Source organism: Pagrus major, chromosome 4, assembly GCF_040436345.1.
Source record: "Pagrus major chromosome 4, Pma_NU_1.0".
NCBI classification, from domain to species: Eukaryota; Metazoa; Chordata; class Actinopteri; order Spariformes; family Sparidae; genus Pagrus; species Pagrus major.
In genome coordinates this window covers 19,631,104-19,643,923 of record NC_133218.1, presented here as the reverse complement: position 1 = coordinate 19,643,923, position 12,820 = coordinate 19,631,104, and the positions used below count along the sequence as shown (strand labels likewise).

Below are 12,820 nucleotides of genomic sequence, written 5' to 3'. Positions count from 1 at the left end.
ACTACGGGTCGAGTGATTATCAGCCTGGCCAATTATTAGATCTGGTGTTGAGCATTTTTCTTTTTATCGGATTCTTTTTTTTCTTTTGCCAATAAAATAAATTGGATGCAACATGAAGTCTGCAAAGTTACTAAATTATCAAATTATTGTAATGGAGTAAAAAGTAGCCAACAATATTGTCCTCCAAAATTAAATACACTACTCAAAATGAGTCAGGGATATTGGTGCATATATGCATGTGCATGGATATGCAATAAAAGTCAAATGAAATGTGTCGCACTATTTCCGGGGACCAAAAATATTCACAAAACACAGAATAAACAAACAAGTGAAACACTAAAATATCCCTAACCAATTCTGAGTAGTTGTATAGTAGAGTAGATATATAAAGTAAAAGAAAATGGAAACACTTAGGTAAAGTACAAGTACCTCAAATATGTCAACTTGAGTACATGTATTTAGTTACACTTCGTGTCAGTGTGAATGTTGCTGCGACTTGAAATACGTGTTATGTTAACATTTGTCAAGAGAAGAAGAAACGTTGTTGCTAGACAACGGCCGGAATGTCCCTGGCAACGGTACATTCTTTGACTTTAGAACGTTCGAAATATGACGGTTGGCTGAATGTCAGCTCTACGTGTCTGTAGTTTAGCACGCGACAGTACTGTTTCAGCCCATGCACGTAGTTTGGTGAGTTTCGACATCTTCCTACGCAACTTGACTGACACAGCGAGTGTAACAAGCTTCGCAAACCTACTTTCTGCATGAGTTCAACCGACCAGCAGTGACATGTTGGCATGTAAGTAAACAATGGCAGTGTGCCCGAGGGTATTAGCAGCAGCGCTCCCTAGCTGCCTGCCGCTCTCACCCCTCTGTGGCTGCTCTCCTGGCGGCCCCCGCCACTCCTCCTCTCTCAACGAAAACACTTTCGGGAAGAATAAAGTTTTTTTTCCCCTCACGGACCTGTGCTCAGCCAGTCCTTACTCAGAGCCAAACCGTGGCCTAGCAGGAAGAACGGCTCGACTATGTGGAGAAGGAAACGGGCACTTGGGGAGTCCTTGGCTTGTCTCGTATTTCTCGTGACGCTCGTCGATGCTTATCGATGTAAGTATGGACGCGTTTGGTTTTTGCGGTTTACATGTTGAACCCTGCGTAGGGAAGTAATTCACGGAACAGCCTGATGCAGTGTATTTAGTGCCTCAGATTGAAAGCAGATTTCAGCTTGGATGTGAGCAGATGGGAACCGTTTCAGGAGGGTTTTTTAAAAAAAAAAAACTTTTAACATGAGAGCAGCAGAAAGAGAACAGAAAGTGTGAGGGGTCATGACTCCTTTCTGCACCGTGAAACAATGCTTGGTCCACATGAGCCGCTTGTTACAACAACTAGGGGTCATTTCTGGGAAATAACGGTTTCGCAATGACCTTTTTTCCAGGCCAATTCACAGAAGAGTAATTAGGTTGTCCACTTTGTCCATACAGGCACCGGCCACATCAGCCATCTGTCATGAGGAAACGCAGGACTTAAATTCCTGCTGGGATCAGTCATGTGTTATTATAATGTAGCTGCATATGCCTGCTTATATTAATCACAGCTGTAAGAGGTTACATTGGCTTGTTCACATCTGATCGTTGTAGCAAACACTGACAAAGAAGAGATAACTTTACTTTTTGAATGAGTGTGTGGCTGTGTGTCTATGTCTCTCCCTATAGTCCTGAGCCAGACCACAGCGTCCCACTTCCTGAGCAGGCACAAGAGAGCCAACTCTCTGTTTGAAGAGCACAAGAAGGGCAACCTGGAGAGGGAGTGCATCGAGGAGCTGTGCAACAAAGAGGAGGCCAGAGAGATCTTTGAGAACCAGCCGGAGACGGTAAGAGGAGCAGCAGCCCCCTTGATCTCACCGGTGGTCTCAACTGAGGGCAACTAGTCTAAATCACTAAATGAATGAAGTGATACTCAATGGCGATCTGATTATCAGGTCAAGGAGGTGAAGAAAAAGAAGGAAATTCAGAGATGGATTAAGCAGTGAAAGTGGAAAAGATGCAATAGATCAGACTAGAGGCATTATTGTTATTATTATATTATTTTTTAAAGTGTGTTTATCATATTTTTGACAGAGATGGTACAAGCAGGCATCATATGTAGGACTTCTAGCCATGGCTAATTTGCGGTCCTCGTCCCTGGTTAGGCTTTTGTGGAATAAAACACACGATACACCTTTCTAATACAGGCATAAAAACTAACAATACAACAGTCATAGACAAGCAGCCACTACAAACAGAATAAGAGCATCATTTAGATCAATGACTGAAAATAAAGACTAAGAACAGGAAAAAAAGAAAGAAAGAATAAGAAAAATGTCAAATATGTTGAGATCAGTGTAAAAGAGGATTGATCAAATGTTTTCTTTGCTGGTTTGCAGTTTCAACTAACTGCACCCCTCATAATGGCTCCTTTGCTATTACATTTTAGGATAATTTCACTGACTAATTCTAGGGCAAGGCCATTCACACTCTTTGTCTACCTTTCCTTATTGTCAAATGTAAATGTAAAAAAAACTTGGTAAATCTCTTGCCTGTTGTGTGTTTTGCAGGAATACTTCTACCCCAAATATGTTGGTAAGTTTGCAGAATTGATTATCTTGTGATGTGATATCAGTTTCCTTTACAAGCCTGTTCTGATAAAGAGCTCTCCTCGTTGCAGTGTGTCTGGGTTCACACCGTGTCGGTATCAGCAACCAGAACTCCAATTCTGACATCCCATCGGACCTTCGCACGTGTGTGACGGGTAAAGAACATTTTTGATGTCTGTTAGTCAGACTTGTGAAATGCTTTTTATCAAGGCTTTCATCCTCCTCAAACATCCTGTTTGTGTGTCCATAAAATTGTTTGTTGCAGAGATCAGTAACCAGTGCACGCCTTATCCATGCTACAAGGAGGGTTCAGAAAACTGTGTGGATGGTCAGGCTTCCTTCACGTGTGTGTGTAAACCCGGCTGGAAGGGGCCACGTTGTGAGGACGGTGAGTTCTAATACATCACTTGCATGTTTTAATGCAGTTTTTAAATAAGCACACATGTACACTTAATATCTTACATCTAATATCCTGACTTAAGACTTAATTCAGCTTACAACTGATAAATTTAACCATTTTACAGTGATTGAACTCGCTCCTGTTAAATGTTGTGTGTGATGTTTTGACTCGGCAGACATCGATGAGTGTACAGATCCTGAATATCCAGCAGGATGTAACCAAAAGTGTCACAACTTCCCCGGTAGTTTCCAGTGCCTGTGCGAAGATGGCTACTTCATCAGTAACAAAATCAACTGTGTGGGTAAGAATTCATTCATTTTAGTCGCAGTTTGTCATGTAGCCTAACTACAACAATGTTAAAAGGTACAGTTTTATGTACTTTCTGTGTGTGTGCATGTGTGTGTGTGTGTCTGTACGCGCACATGTGTGTGTATTAATGGCTTATGTCACATTTATGAAGACATCCATCTGTTTTACCGTCCCTATAGAAGAGGAACATATAGAGCCACTAAGCAGCTGAGCAAACACAGCTTCTACGTGGCATATGTGAGAACTTCCTTTTTATTTGTTCATATGGACGGTGGAACCCTGCACACTTCATAACAAAAACTCTGTTGTCCAGCTGTTGTCCTCGGGGCCTGACCATTTGTTATTTCTGAAGCTGCCCTGAGGTGACCTCTTATGCAATATAATGTGAAAAGCTTTTAAAATCTGAAAAGCAGGTCCTTCCTTTGTGCTGTAAATGGACCGCTGGTCTCATATCTGTGAGCTGTTAGGACCTGCTTATAGTTTGTAGATGCTTATTGTCTCATTTTCGCTTAATTCTATCCGTCCTATTTTGTCTGGACAGTTCACTCACTGTTTATCTATGAGTGTGTTGAATGCTCGATGAGTACAAAGTCTTCACAAACATGGAATGAGTCAGTTTGGTAAATTTGCTTTGTCCTTTTTTTGATGGGCTGTGGAGATTTTGAGGATCATGCTGATGGTTTCATTATAATGTTTTCTTGTTGGAGCTAATACTGATACTATTTCAAATAAATCCATTTTATATTTTTTTAAATCAAATCGTTCACTTCTTAGCCCATAAAATGTCTAATTGTTCCCTTTGTTGGATAAACCCAGAGAAGTTTAGAGACTAGTTCAGAGACTGTTTATATCACAAATTCTCTCAAGACCATTTAGCCGTTGTCTTTCGATTTACTGTTTTCCAGATGTCGATGAATGCATATTGTACCCCAGTATCTGTGCAGAACCAGCAAAATGTGTCAACACGCCGGGCATGTATGAATGCCGGTGTCCCCAGGGTTTCAAATATAACTTCACCTCTAGGACCTGCAATGGTGAGACTTCAAGTTATGATGTACTGTCTTAACCAGAGTATATTTAACCAGATCTTTATATGTCAAAAGCCCACTGATGTTACACCTCTATTAAAAAATCCACCGTCTACCACCACTGCCTGTTAATTTTTCTTCTCCTGTTGTCGCAGATGTGGACGAGTGTGAATTTAATGTGTGCGACGGGACTTGTATAAACACAGAGGGCAGCTATTCATGTCACTGTGATGGTCGTGATGGTCTCCGTTTGGCGGAGGACGAGCGATACTGTGAACAAATCCCAGTTTGTGTGGATCTGTATGACCACAAACACGCTGAGATGCTTTACCTGGGGGAGCAGTTTGCAGGCCTTCCTGTCATCTATCTGCGCTTCCGTCTGCCGGAGAACACAAAGTGAGAGTCCATCGCAAACCCAAATACACAATGTTGCTTACTTACGTTCTTAAAGAATCATAAAAGTGTATTTTTAGCGCGCTTTTGAAGCCTCTAGAAGTTGATTTTCATACCATACTGAAATTGATAAAACAAAAAAAAACAACCTGTCAATACCTGGAAAAAACCTGTACAAAATCAGTAATTGTAAGATGGATGTTAGTGAATGTTAATAGATGTGAAGTTTGCATGATTTTAAGTGACGAAAATCTTTCTTTCTCTCTGTTTTCGGTTGTTAGGTTTGCAGCTGAGTTTGACTTCCGTACATTTGACCCAGAGGGAGTTGTGCTGTACGCAGAATCCTCCCAGGACTCATGGTTCATGCTGGGGCTAAGAGGTGGTCGCATTGAAGTCCAGTTCAAAAACCAGCACACGTTCAAGGTCACCAGTGGAGGGAAAGCCATCAATGATGGACAGTGGCACGTGGTAAGAAAGAGCTGTATTTCAGTAATTCCCTATATTTATTCAACTTGTGGTAAGTGCAAATCATTAAATAAAATTGATGGAGAGTAGATTGTCTTGTGGTGACCGTGTGCTATGGTGCTAAACTGAAAGACTTGTGATGTGTAACATACAGATCTCTGTGGATGAACTGGAGAGCAGCATCAGTGTGAAGATCAGCAAAGAAGCTGTGATGAGCATCAACAGCCCAGAGAGTCTCTTTACTTCAGTTAACGGCAAACTGGAGACGAAAGTCTACATCGCTGGTCTGCCCAACCGCACCGACAATGTCATCAAACCTGTAAGCAGGTCATCTGAAAGCATACACACACAATGAATCACAAGGGGTGGGAATCACAGACTAACTCACGATACCATACTTTGACGATACGTTGACCAAAATAACAATGGTATCACAATACAGTGTTTCTGCGATACTTGATACATTGTAAGACAATAATCTTCAATACATCAAAAGTCTGGTAACTGAAGAATATAAAATACCCCTAAAAAGGCAAAAAGAAGGAATTATTTATTTATTCACAATTATTCACTTCTTTAACACACACGCACACTCTGATTACAACTTGTCCATGTCTATGTGTGCCATCATATCAATGTAAAGTAACCATAAACTGGCTATAAAGATCAGACTGCCAGAAAATATACAGTTCTGGAGATAAAATGTTTTTGAGGAAGGACACAGCTATCCCCCACTGAAATGACATGGCAATCTGTTAGGAGCATGATTTAATTATTAAATTAAATGATGCAGGTGATATTTGGTGCCAGTGTATCAATAATGTATCACAATAGGAAGTAATACAATGTATTCCCGTAACAATATTTTGTCTCATACCTATGAATCACTCAGCTAAAATTGATTTTTTTCCCCTGTGACCACATCTAACAACTGTACGAGAACCACTTTAATAACATCATGAATTAATTCATATGGGAAATCACATTTAACCAGTTCCAATGTAAGGTTGTACTAAATGTCTGTATCGATCCCTCCATTAGATAAACCCTCGACTTGACGGTTGTATCCGTGGCTGGAATTTGATGAACCAGGGGGCATCTGGGGTAAAGGAGGTCATCCAGGAGAAGAAGAGTAAACATTGCTTTGTGTATGTGGAGCGAGGATCTTTCTTCACTGGAGCAGGACTGGCACAATTCAACATTAACTACAGTGAGTAAGTTATGTTGTACTATATTAATCCATTTTGGATTAATTTGGCCTCTGCATTCAATCCATACTGAATATTTTGAGTAGCCACTGCAACAGTGTTACAACATCAAATGTAGTTTTGAGCATGGTGTCTTGGCTAAAAGCAACAAAACTTCCTGGAGAAAGATAGTTGATTGTTGAGTCTCACTCCCACATCGTCAAATTCTGAAGCTTTGGGCTGGCAGCTCAGGTTGGACACCGACCCAAAGCGTCAGTATTGATGAGATCAGATGAGACTCAGCAATCAACTATCTTTCTACAGGAAGATACATGTTGTTGCTGTAAACAAGTGTTACCAAAAATGGGTGTGTTCTTGGGGTGGGAGGAAAGTGAAGCACCTGAAGGAAACAAATGAATAAAGAGAGCATACAATTCCACACAGGTTGGCCCAGCTGGGTTTTAAGTAAAGACATGTTTTATGATGTGATATAGACTGGCACAGGTACAAAGTAGACATCAATAGTCAGTTCCACTGTAGCTTTTACACCCGTGCATGTTTCATATATCGTAGAGCCTGACCGATACCTGATATTTGGTACTTGATACCTAAAATTTGGATATCAATAAATCGGCTGATACACACACATTTTTTGCTGTGATCCCTGAAATGTGGTTATCAAACACTTGTGACAAAGATATGTAACACAGGCAGTATAATTTTACAGTTTAACAATAAAAATGATTGTCTAAAATGACTTCAGTGCACTAAAACAGTCAATTTACTGTGATTTTAATAATTATAAATTATCCAGAGTATCTTTTTCTACATTATAACCTTTTCTCTTCACATATCTTTGATAGGCCAATATGTAAGCGATATACCGGTTGGGCTCTAATATATTCCATATCATGCCCGAACTTGAACTTAAGTTTCCCTGTTTGTATGGGTGTGTGTGTGTAACTAGGTGATTCTGGGAGCTGGAATGTGGACGTAAACATGAACATACGTCCGTCCAGCAGCACAGGTGTCCTCTTTGCTCTTGTATACAACAACACAGTCCCCCTGTCGGTTGCTGTGGTAACACAGGGAGAAGAAGACGCTGTGAGTTCAGTCAAACTTTCAAACACTTCTGATGTATATGTCTGCCTGTCTCCACACATATACAAGCACAAACACACACATGATTTAACCTAAATGTTTCTGTCCTCCATGCTCCAGAATCTGCAAGTGTTCTTGGATGGCGTCTCCGTCGCAACGCTGGACTCACTCATGTTGTGTTACCCCGACCGGCTGACAGTGCATGTGAATGTGACTCCCACAGAAATCCAGATCTCAGCCAACTCCTCTACTGTCACCTACATGAAGTCTGATGACTTGCGGAAGGCACTTGAGCGCCTCAACGCCACCATGCAGAACCCAGTCAGTACATATGTTGGTGGGATACCAGGTCAGTCAAAGCAGCAACTAAAAGTGTAAAAGATTCTTTTGAAGATAAACATAAGCATACTTTTTTAGATATACTGTATATGATCACCATGAAAGAGCCAATGTGTTTCCTTGCTATAATCATTTAGAGATGAGTATCAACCAGCCATCATCTTTTTATAAGTGAGCTTAACAGATATTTCTATATGCCGGAAAAGAAGTTCAAAGCAAACCTAAAAGAGGTTCCTCTCGATTTTGCTGTAACAGCAGAACTGATGGCTACTCTCGCTGGAGGCTCTGTGAGGCTGCACTTAATTCACTGAATGCTAATGTCAGCAAGTTGTCATACTAACAGTGGCAATTCTAATATGCTGAAGTATAATAGGTATAATGTTTTTCATTAGTTTTTCTCATGCTGTTAAACACAAAAGCATAGCTGGGGAAGAATGACTGGGAATGTCATTGGTTTTAAAGGATTTAAGATTGTTTGACCAGATGATGGCGCTAGATTAAAAATCAAGGGGTCGCTAAATTGATCACACTTAATCCTGAGAGGAACATGAATGACTGTACAAGATTTCATGTCAATCAGTCCAATATGTCACTAAAACTCAAATGTCAACCTCATGGTGGAGCTAGAGGACAGTCAAGGGATCACGAAGGCTATTTTTGAATGGCTGTGCAACCATTCCAAAAAGAGCTGGGACTCTGTGTAAAGCAAATTCAAAAGCAGAATGCAATTATTAGCAAGCAAACAATTTTTTCTGACATCATGTAGCAATATCCTTTAGTTTATACAATCATGTATTTCGCAAAGTGGAGAACCTCGCCCCATCCTTGCTTGTGAACAAGGCCGTTCAAGATGCCCCTTTCATACCCGATCATGATACTAACACCTGTTACCATTTGACCTGTTTACCTGGGGAATGTTCCAAACAGGTGTTTGCAACATTCCCCAGTCTTTTGTTGGCCCTGTCTCAACATGTTGCTGGCATCAAATTCAGAATAAGCAATTTAATAAAAATCAATGAAGCTGTCTTTGTACTGTTTTCAGTTGTTGTTTTCTGTCAAAAATGATTGAGTTTTACACAGTGTCACAACTTTTTTGGATGGGGATTGTATAACATTTTACAGCAATCCATCCAGTAGTTGTAGAGATATTTCAGTCCAGATCAAAGTAGTGAGCTGACAGACCGAGATTGTAATCCCCACTACAATGTCTAAAAACTTTGTCATCAGTTACTTTTCCTTCTTCTGAACAAACAACACTGGCAGATTTGTTGTTTTATGACGAAATAAAAGAATTCATCAAGGTCAGGGTTTATACAGTGTGACTTATCTCCATTATCGTCCGTCATTACTGTCATTCTCACTGACTGTTCCACTCTCTTTCTCAGACGATGTCCCACTGCCTGCCACCCCTGTGACGGCCTTCTACCACGGCTGCATGGAAATCTCTATCAACGACCAGCAGCTGGACTTTGACGAGGCTCTCAGCAAACATAACAGTATTAAGTCCCATTCCTGTCCTCCTGTGTCTGCCCCTGACAGTCACCCTGATGCACCACATCCGCACAGAGAATGACCTTAATTAACAACCGGATCACGTTAAGCAGCCACCACATTAGTCAGCATCCCACAGCGACTACTTCTTTGGATATTTTGGAACAAGAGGTATAGGAGAGGAGATGGGAGGGAGGAAGAGGATGAGAAAGAAGTGACAAGAAGAGGAGATAGAGGTTGACGGTTATAGTCATTTTTGTCGACTTTCTCTGATGGGTTAATCTTAAGCTTTGTCTTATGCTTTTTATCCATACAGTATTTTTGTTTCTGTCCTGGGATCATCTTTTTTCTGGGGTATTTGTTTTTTTTAGTGAGGCACAACGAAAGCTTGCTTGCCATTGAGCTAGTCGGAAGCTGGATGTCTGGATAACGTAGTTGTAGCAGTTTGTTGCAATGAATTAAATGCTTTCCAAGAAACATTTGAAAAGAGCTGAGCTCTGCAGCACCCATGTCACGTTTGGAGCAAAAGATGGTTATGTTTGTGTCGAAGAATAAACAAATGGTCACTGTTGACCAGGCTTTGAGACCACCTGCATCTTTGTCCCTGTTGTTCAGTCATGGTATTATGTCTCAATACTCTTCATGCAGGCAGACTACTGGAGACAAGAAGCTGAAATTGTGGTTGTTGGTTGTGAAGGTGAAAACCACAATGGAGAAAGCTGAGCCTCTGCGCTTTCGATCCAGTTCTGTTGTATTGTCTTGTTTGAATCACCATCCAGTATAGGAGCTCCGCTTTTCTGAGGTGTTTGCATTGGTTCAGTAACATTTAGGAACATGGTTTATCATTTTATTGTTCCCAGAACCCTCCATAGCTGTCACCAGATGTGTGGTTACTCTTGCAAAACTACAACTTAGTGTGCTTCTATTTCTATCTTTGTCTTCAGGTCTCCTGTGTTCAGAATTCTTCTTGTATATAAAACAAGCCATGTTTAATATATAACTTAAATGTAGTTGTTCAGTGTTGTTTGTTTTATGTTTGGTGTAATAAAATTGGTCAAAGCAACCTGATCCGATTGAATTTCAGTACCTGCATTTAACAGGAAACTTCTTCGATTTATCCAAAATGAATTTCTGGTAGTTTTTGAGCTGACCTTCTGATTCTTTCAGGACTCATGTCTTAAGTCGTTGGTGACACAACAAACTCACATCAGTTATTTACGAAACAGTCTTAACTCAGGTGTGATTTTCTTTAACGTCAAGTAATTTCTCCTTCATTTTGTGGTTTCTGTAGGAAGGGATGGAAGCTCGGTACCTGCACCATCGTGCTCCATTCTGCCATCGGCTAGGTTAAAAAATGTATTCAATATATACTACACATTATATTGGTCAAACTTTATATTAGTAATATAATCATCACACTCATGAATTGCCAGGAGATCTCGGCAATGATCAGTCAGTTTTAGACTTTGGGCTTATACATGTACATATATTAAAACAGTATTTTAAATAATTATATTGCTGTTTTCAGGCACATAACAATATTTCTTATCATTACTAATTAAGATTAAGACGTAATAATGACTGAGGAGCAATAGAATAAACTACCAAAGTGCCATTTTATTGTATGAGACAACAGAATAGTTCAGCATGTGACACAATGTGGCCTGGTGGCCTAGATACAGAAATGGGAATACAGAGAGAACGCAAAAAGCAAAGAAGACTGGTGTTGGCTGAACAGAAAAGAAATTAGATAATAAAAACAGGAAAGGACACTTGGTAACTCATGTTTCAGGGGAAACAAAACAGAAAGGAAAATTACTTGGAAAAAGTAGGTAAGAGTTGAAAATAAACTGCGTTGACAGTTTCTTGTAAGCTGTGTGATGACTGATCTGATTCCACCACTAAAGAGGAACAAGAAGCAGCCAGATTGACTTTACAGATTAAGATTTACATAGTTAAGAGTTACAATACAAAACATACAAACATCTCATAAATATGATGCATTGTTGTAGACTAAACCACCCAACAGGCTATAAAGAAGTCAAACGAACTCTCCCTTGACTGTCTGCTACAATAAAATGCTGTTTATATTACATTACAGTAAATCAGTAATAAAAACAATATAAGACCGACTGCTGCATACGTTTTACTTTAGATACTTTCAGTCCATTTTGGTAACAGTACCTCTGTACTTTTACTTAAGGAGGACTTAAAATGCAAGGCTTTGACTTGCAGTGGTATTTTTGTATCATTTAGTTTATCAGAAAAGAAATATAGTTTAAAATCACAGAATTTGGAGATCCATGGTTTTCACTCGGCTGGCCTGACAAAAATGTCATCTCAAAAGTAACTAGTAATGAAGTATAACGTACAGTTTTTGCCACTCAGATGTGGTGGAGTAAAAGTAGCATACAATGGAAATACTCAAGTCAATTAGAAGTACCACAACATTGTTGAAATATTACTTTGGTAAAAGTGAAAGTCACCCACAAGAAAAGTACTTGAATGAAGTTTTAAAGTATCAGATATTAAATGTACTTAAGTATTAAATGTACTATTGTACGAGTGACTTTCACTATTACCAGTGTAACATTTTAACTCAATATCTTTTACTCAAGTTTAACTTTTGGGTACTTTATACAACACTGGTTATATACATGAATGTACTCTATACTATGGGTCTACCCAATACCGATCTGGCCAACGACAAGTAACTAAAGTTATCAACTAATGTAGTGGACAAAGTTGTACAGTACTTGAGTAAATGTACTGAGATACATTCTGTCACTGTCAAGTACAGTAGCCTACTTGGAAGCACTGCAGCCAAGATGCTTAAAGCATCAGTATAATTGAGCTTTAATGACAGAATGTAACTAAGTACTGTACTTCTTATTTTCAGGTACTTGTGCATAATTGTGCATTTACACCACTACATTTCCGGTCCAAGGTTCCTGTGCTAGCAGTGTAAGGCTGGATTCAGATCAAATCAGGTGGTGTGGCGAAAACGCAGGTCTTCCCATTCATTTTAATGAGGGCAGTCCATTTCAGCTGCGGCGGTGCTGGCTGCAGGGGGCCTCCAACTCAACGTTTGGAGAAACGCAGCTCGGCGTCATGTTGTGGTGGCCAGTCACATAAGCTGGTGATCGGCTTTTGGCAAACCGATCAGCAGGGGTTCCCAACATGTCACACACATTGACCACGGAGTGACACTTCCACATTCCCACACCGCCACACAAGCCTGGTTTGATCTGAATGTGCCCTTAACAACACCAACACTCCACCAGTGCTCCAGACCGCTAGCTACACTGCTAACTGAGCTTACCAGCTAACAGCAGTTACTAGGGATGCGATACGGATAACCGATAATTACCTGCTTCTCACGGCCAATACAGATACCCAATAATAATTTCCCATTTTTGTATTTTAAAAATAAGTTCATAACCTGTAGTTTATGCACCCCTGAGGATAAAAAAGCTAA

At 40.1% G+C, this 12,820-nt stretch overlaps 1 protein-coding gene across 1 annotated transcript; it reads left to right on the top strand.

Annotated features, from left to right (window-relative positions):
- Window positions 1–595: 595 nt before the first annotated feature.
- pros1 (protein S) lies at window positions 596–10,405 on the top strand. The gene is made up of 14 exons (XM_073464080.1): window positions 596–1,104; window positions 1,710–1,867; window positions 2,591–2,615; window positions 2,701–2,784; window positions 2,895–3,017; window positions 3,205–3,330; window positions 4,244–4,372; window positions 4,522–4,762; window positions 5,041–5,227; window positions 5,379–5,543; window positions 6,266–6,434; window positions 7,379–7,515; window positions 7,633–7,861; window positions 9,237–10,405. The coding sequence occupies exons 1-14, from the start codon at window positions 1,026–1,028 to the stop codon at window positions 9,422–9,424; spliced, it is 2,040 nt and encodes a 679-aa protein (XP_073320181.1). The 5' UTR covers window positions 596–1,025; the 3' UTR covers window positions 9,425–10,405.
- Window positions 10,406–12,820: the final 2,415 nt, after the last annotated feature.

Bases quoted from the DNA above. Each gene is read 5' to 3' on its own strand.
- pros1 (XM_073464080.1), top strand. From the start codon at position 1,026: ATGTGGAGAAGGAAACGGGCACTTGGGGAGTCCTTGGCTTGTCTCGTA. The intron at 3,331-4,243 runs GTAAGAATTCAT...ACTGTTTTCCAG, and splicing joins TAACAAAATCAACTGTGTGG to ATGTCGATGAATGCATATTG. The intron at 4,373-4,521 runs GTGAGACTTCAA...CTGTTGTCGCAG, and splicing joins CACCTCTAGGACCTGCAATG to ATGTGGACGAGTGTGAATTT.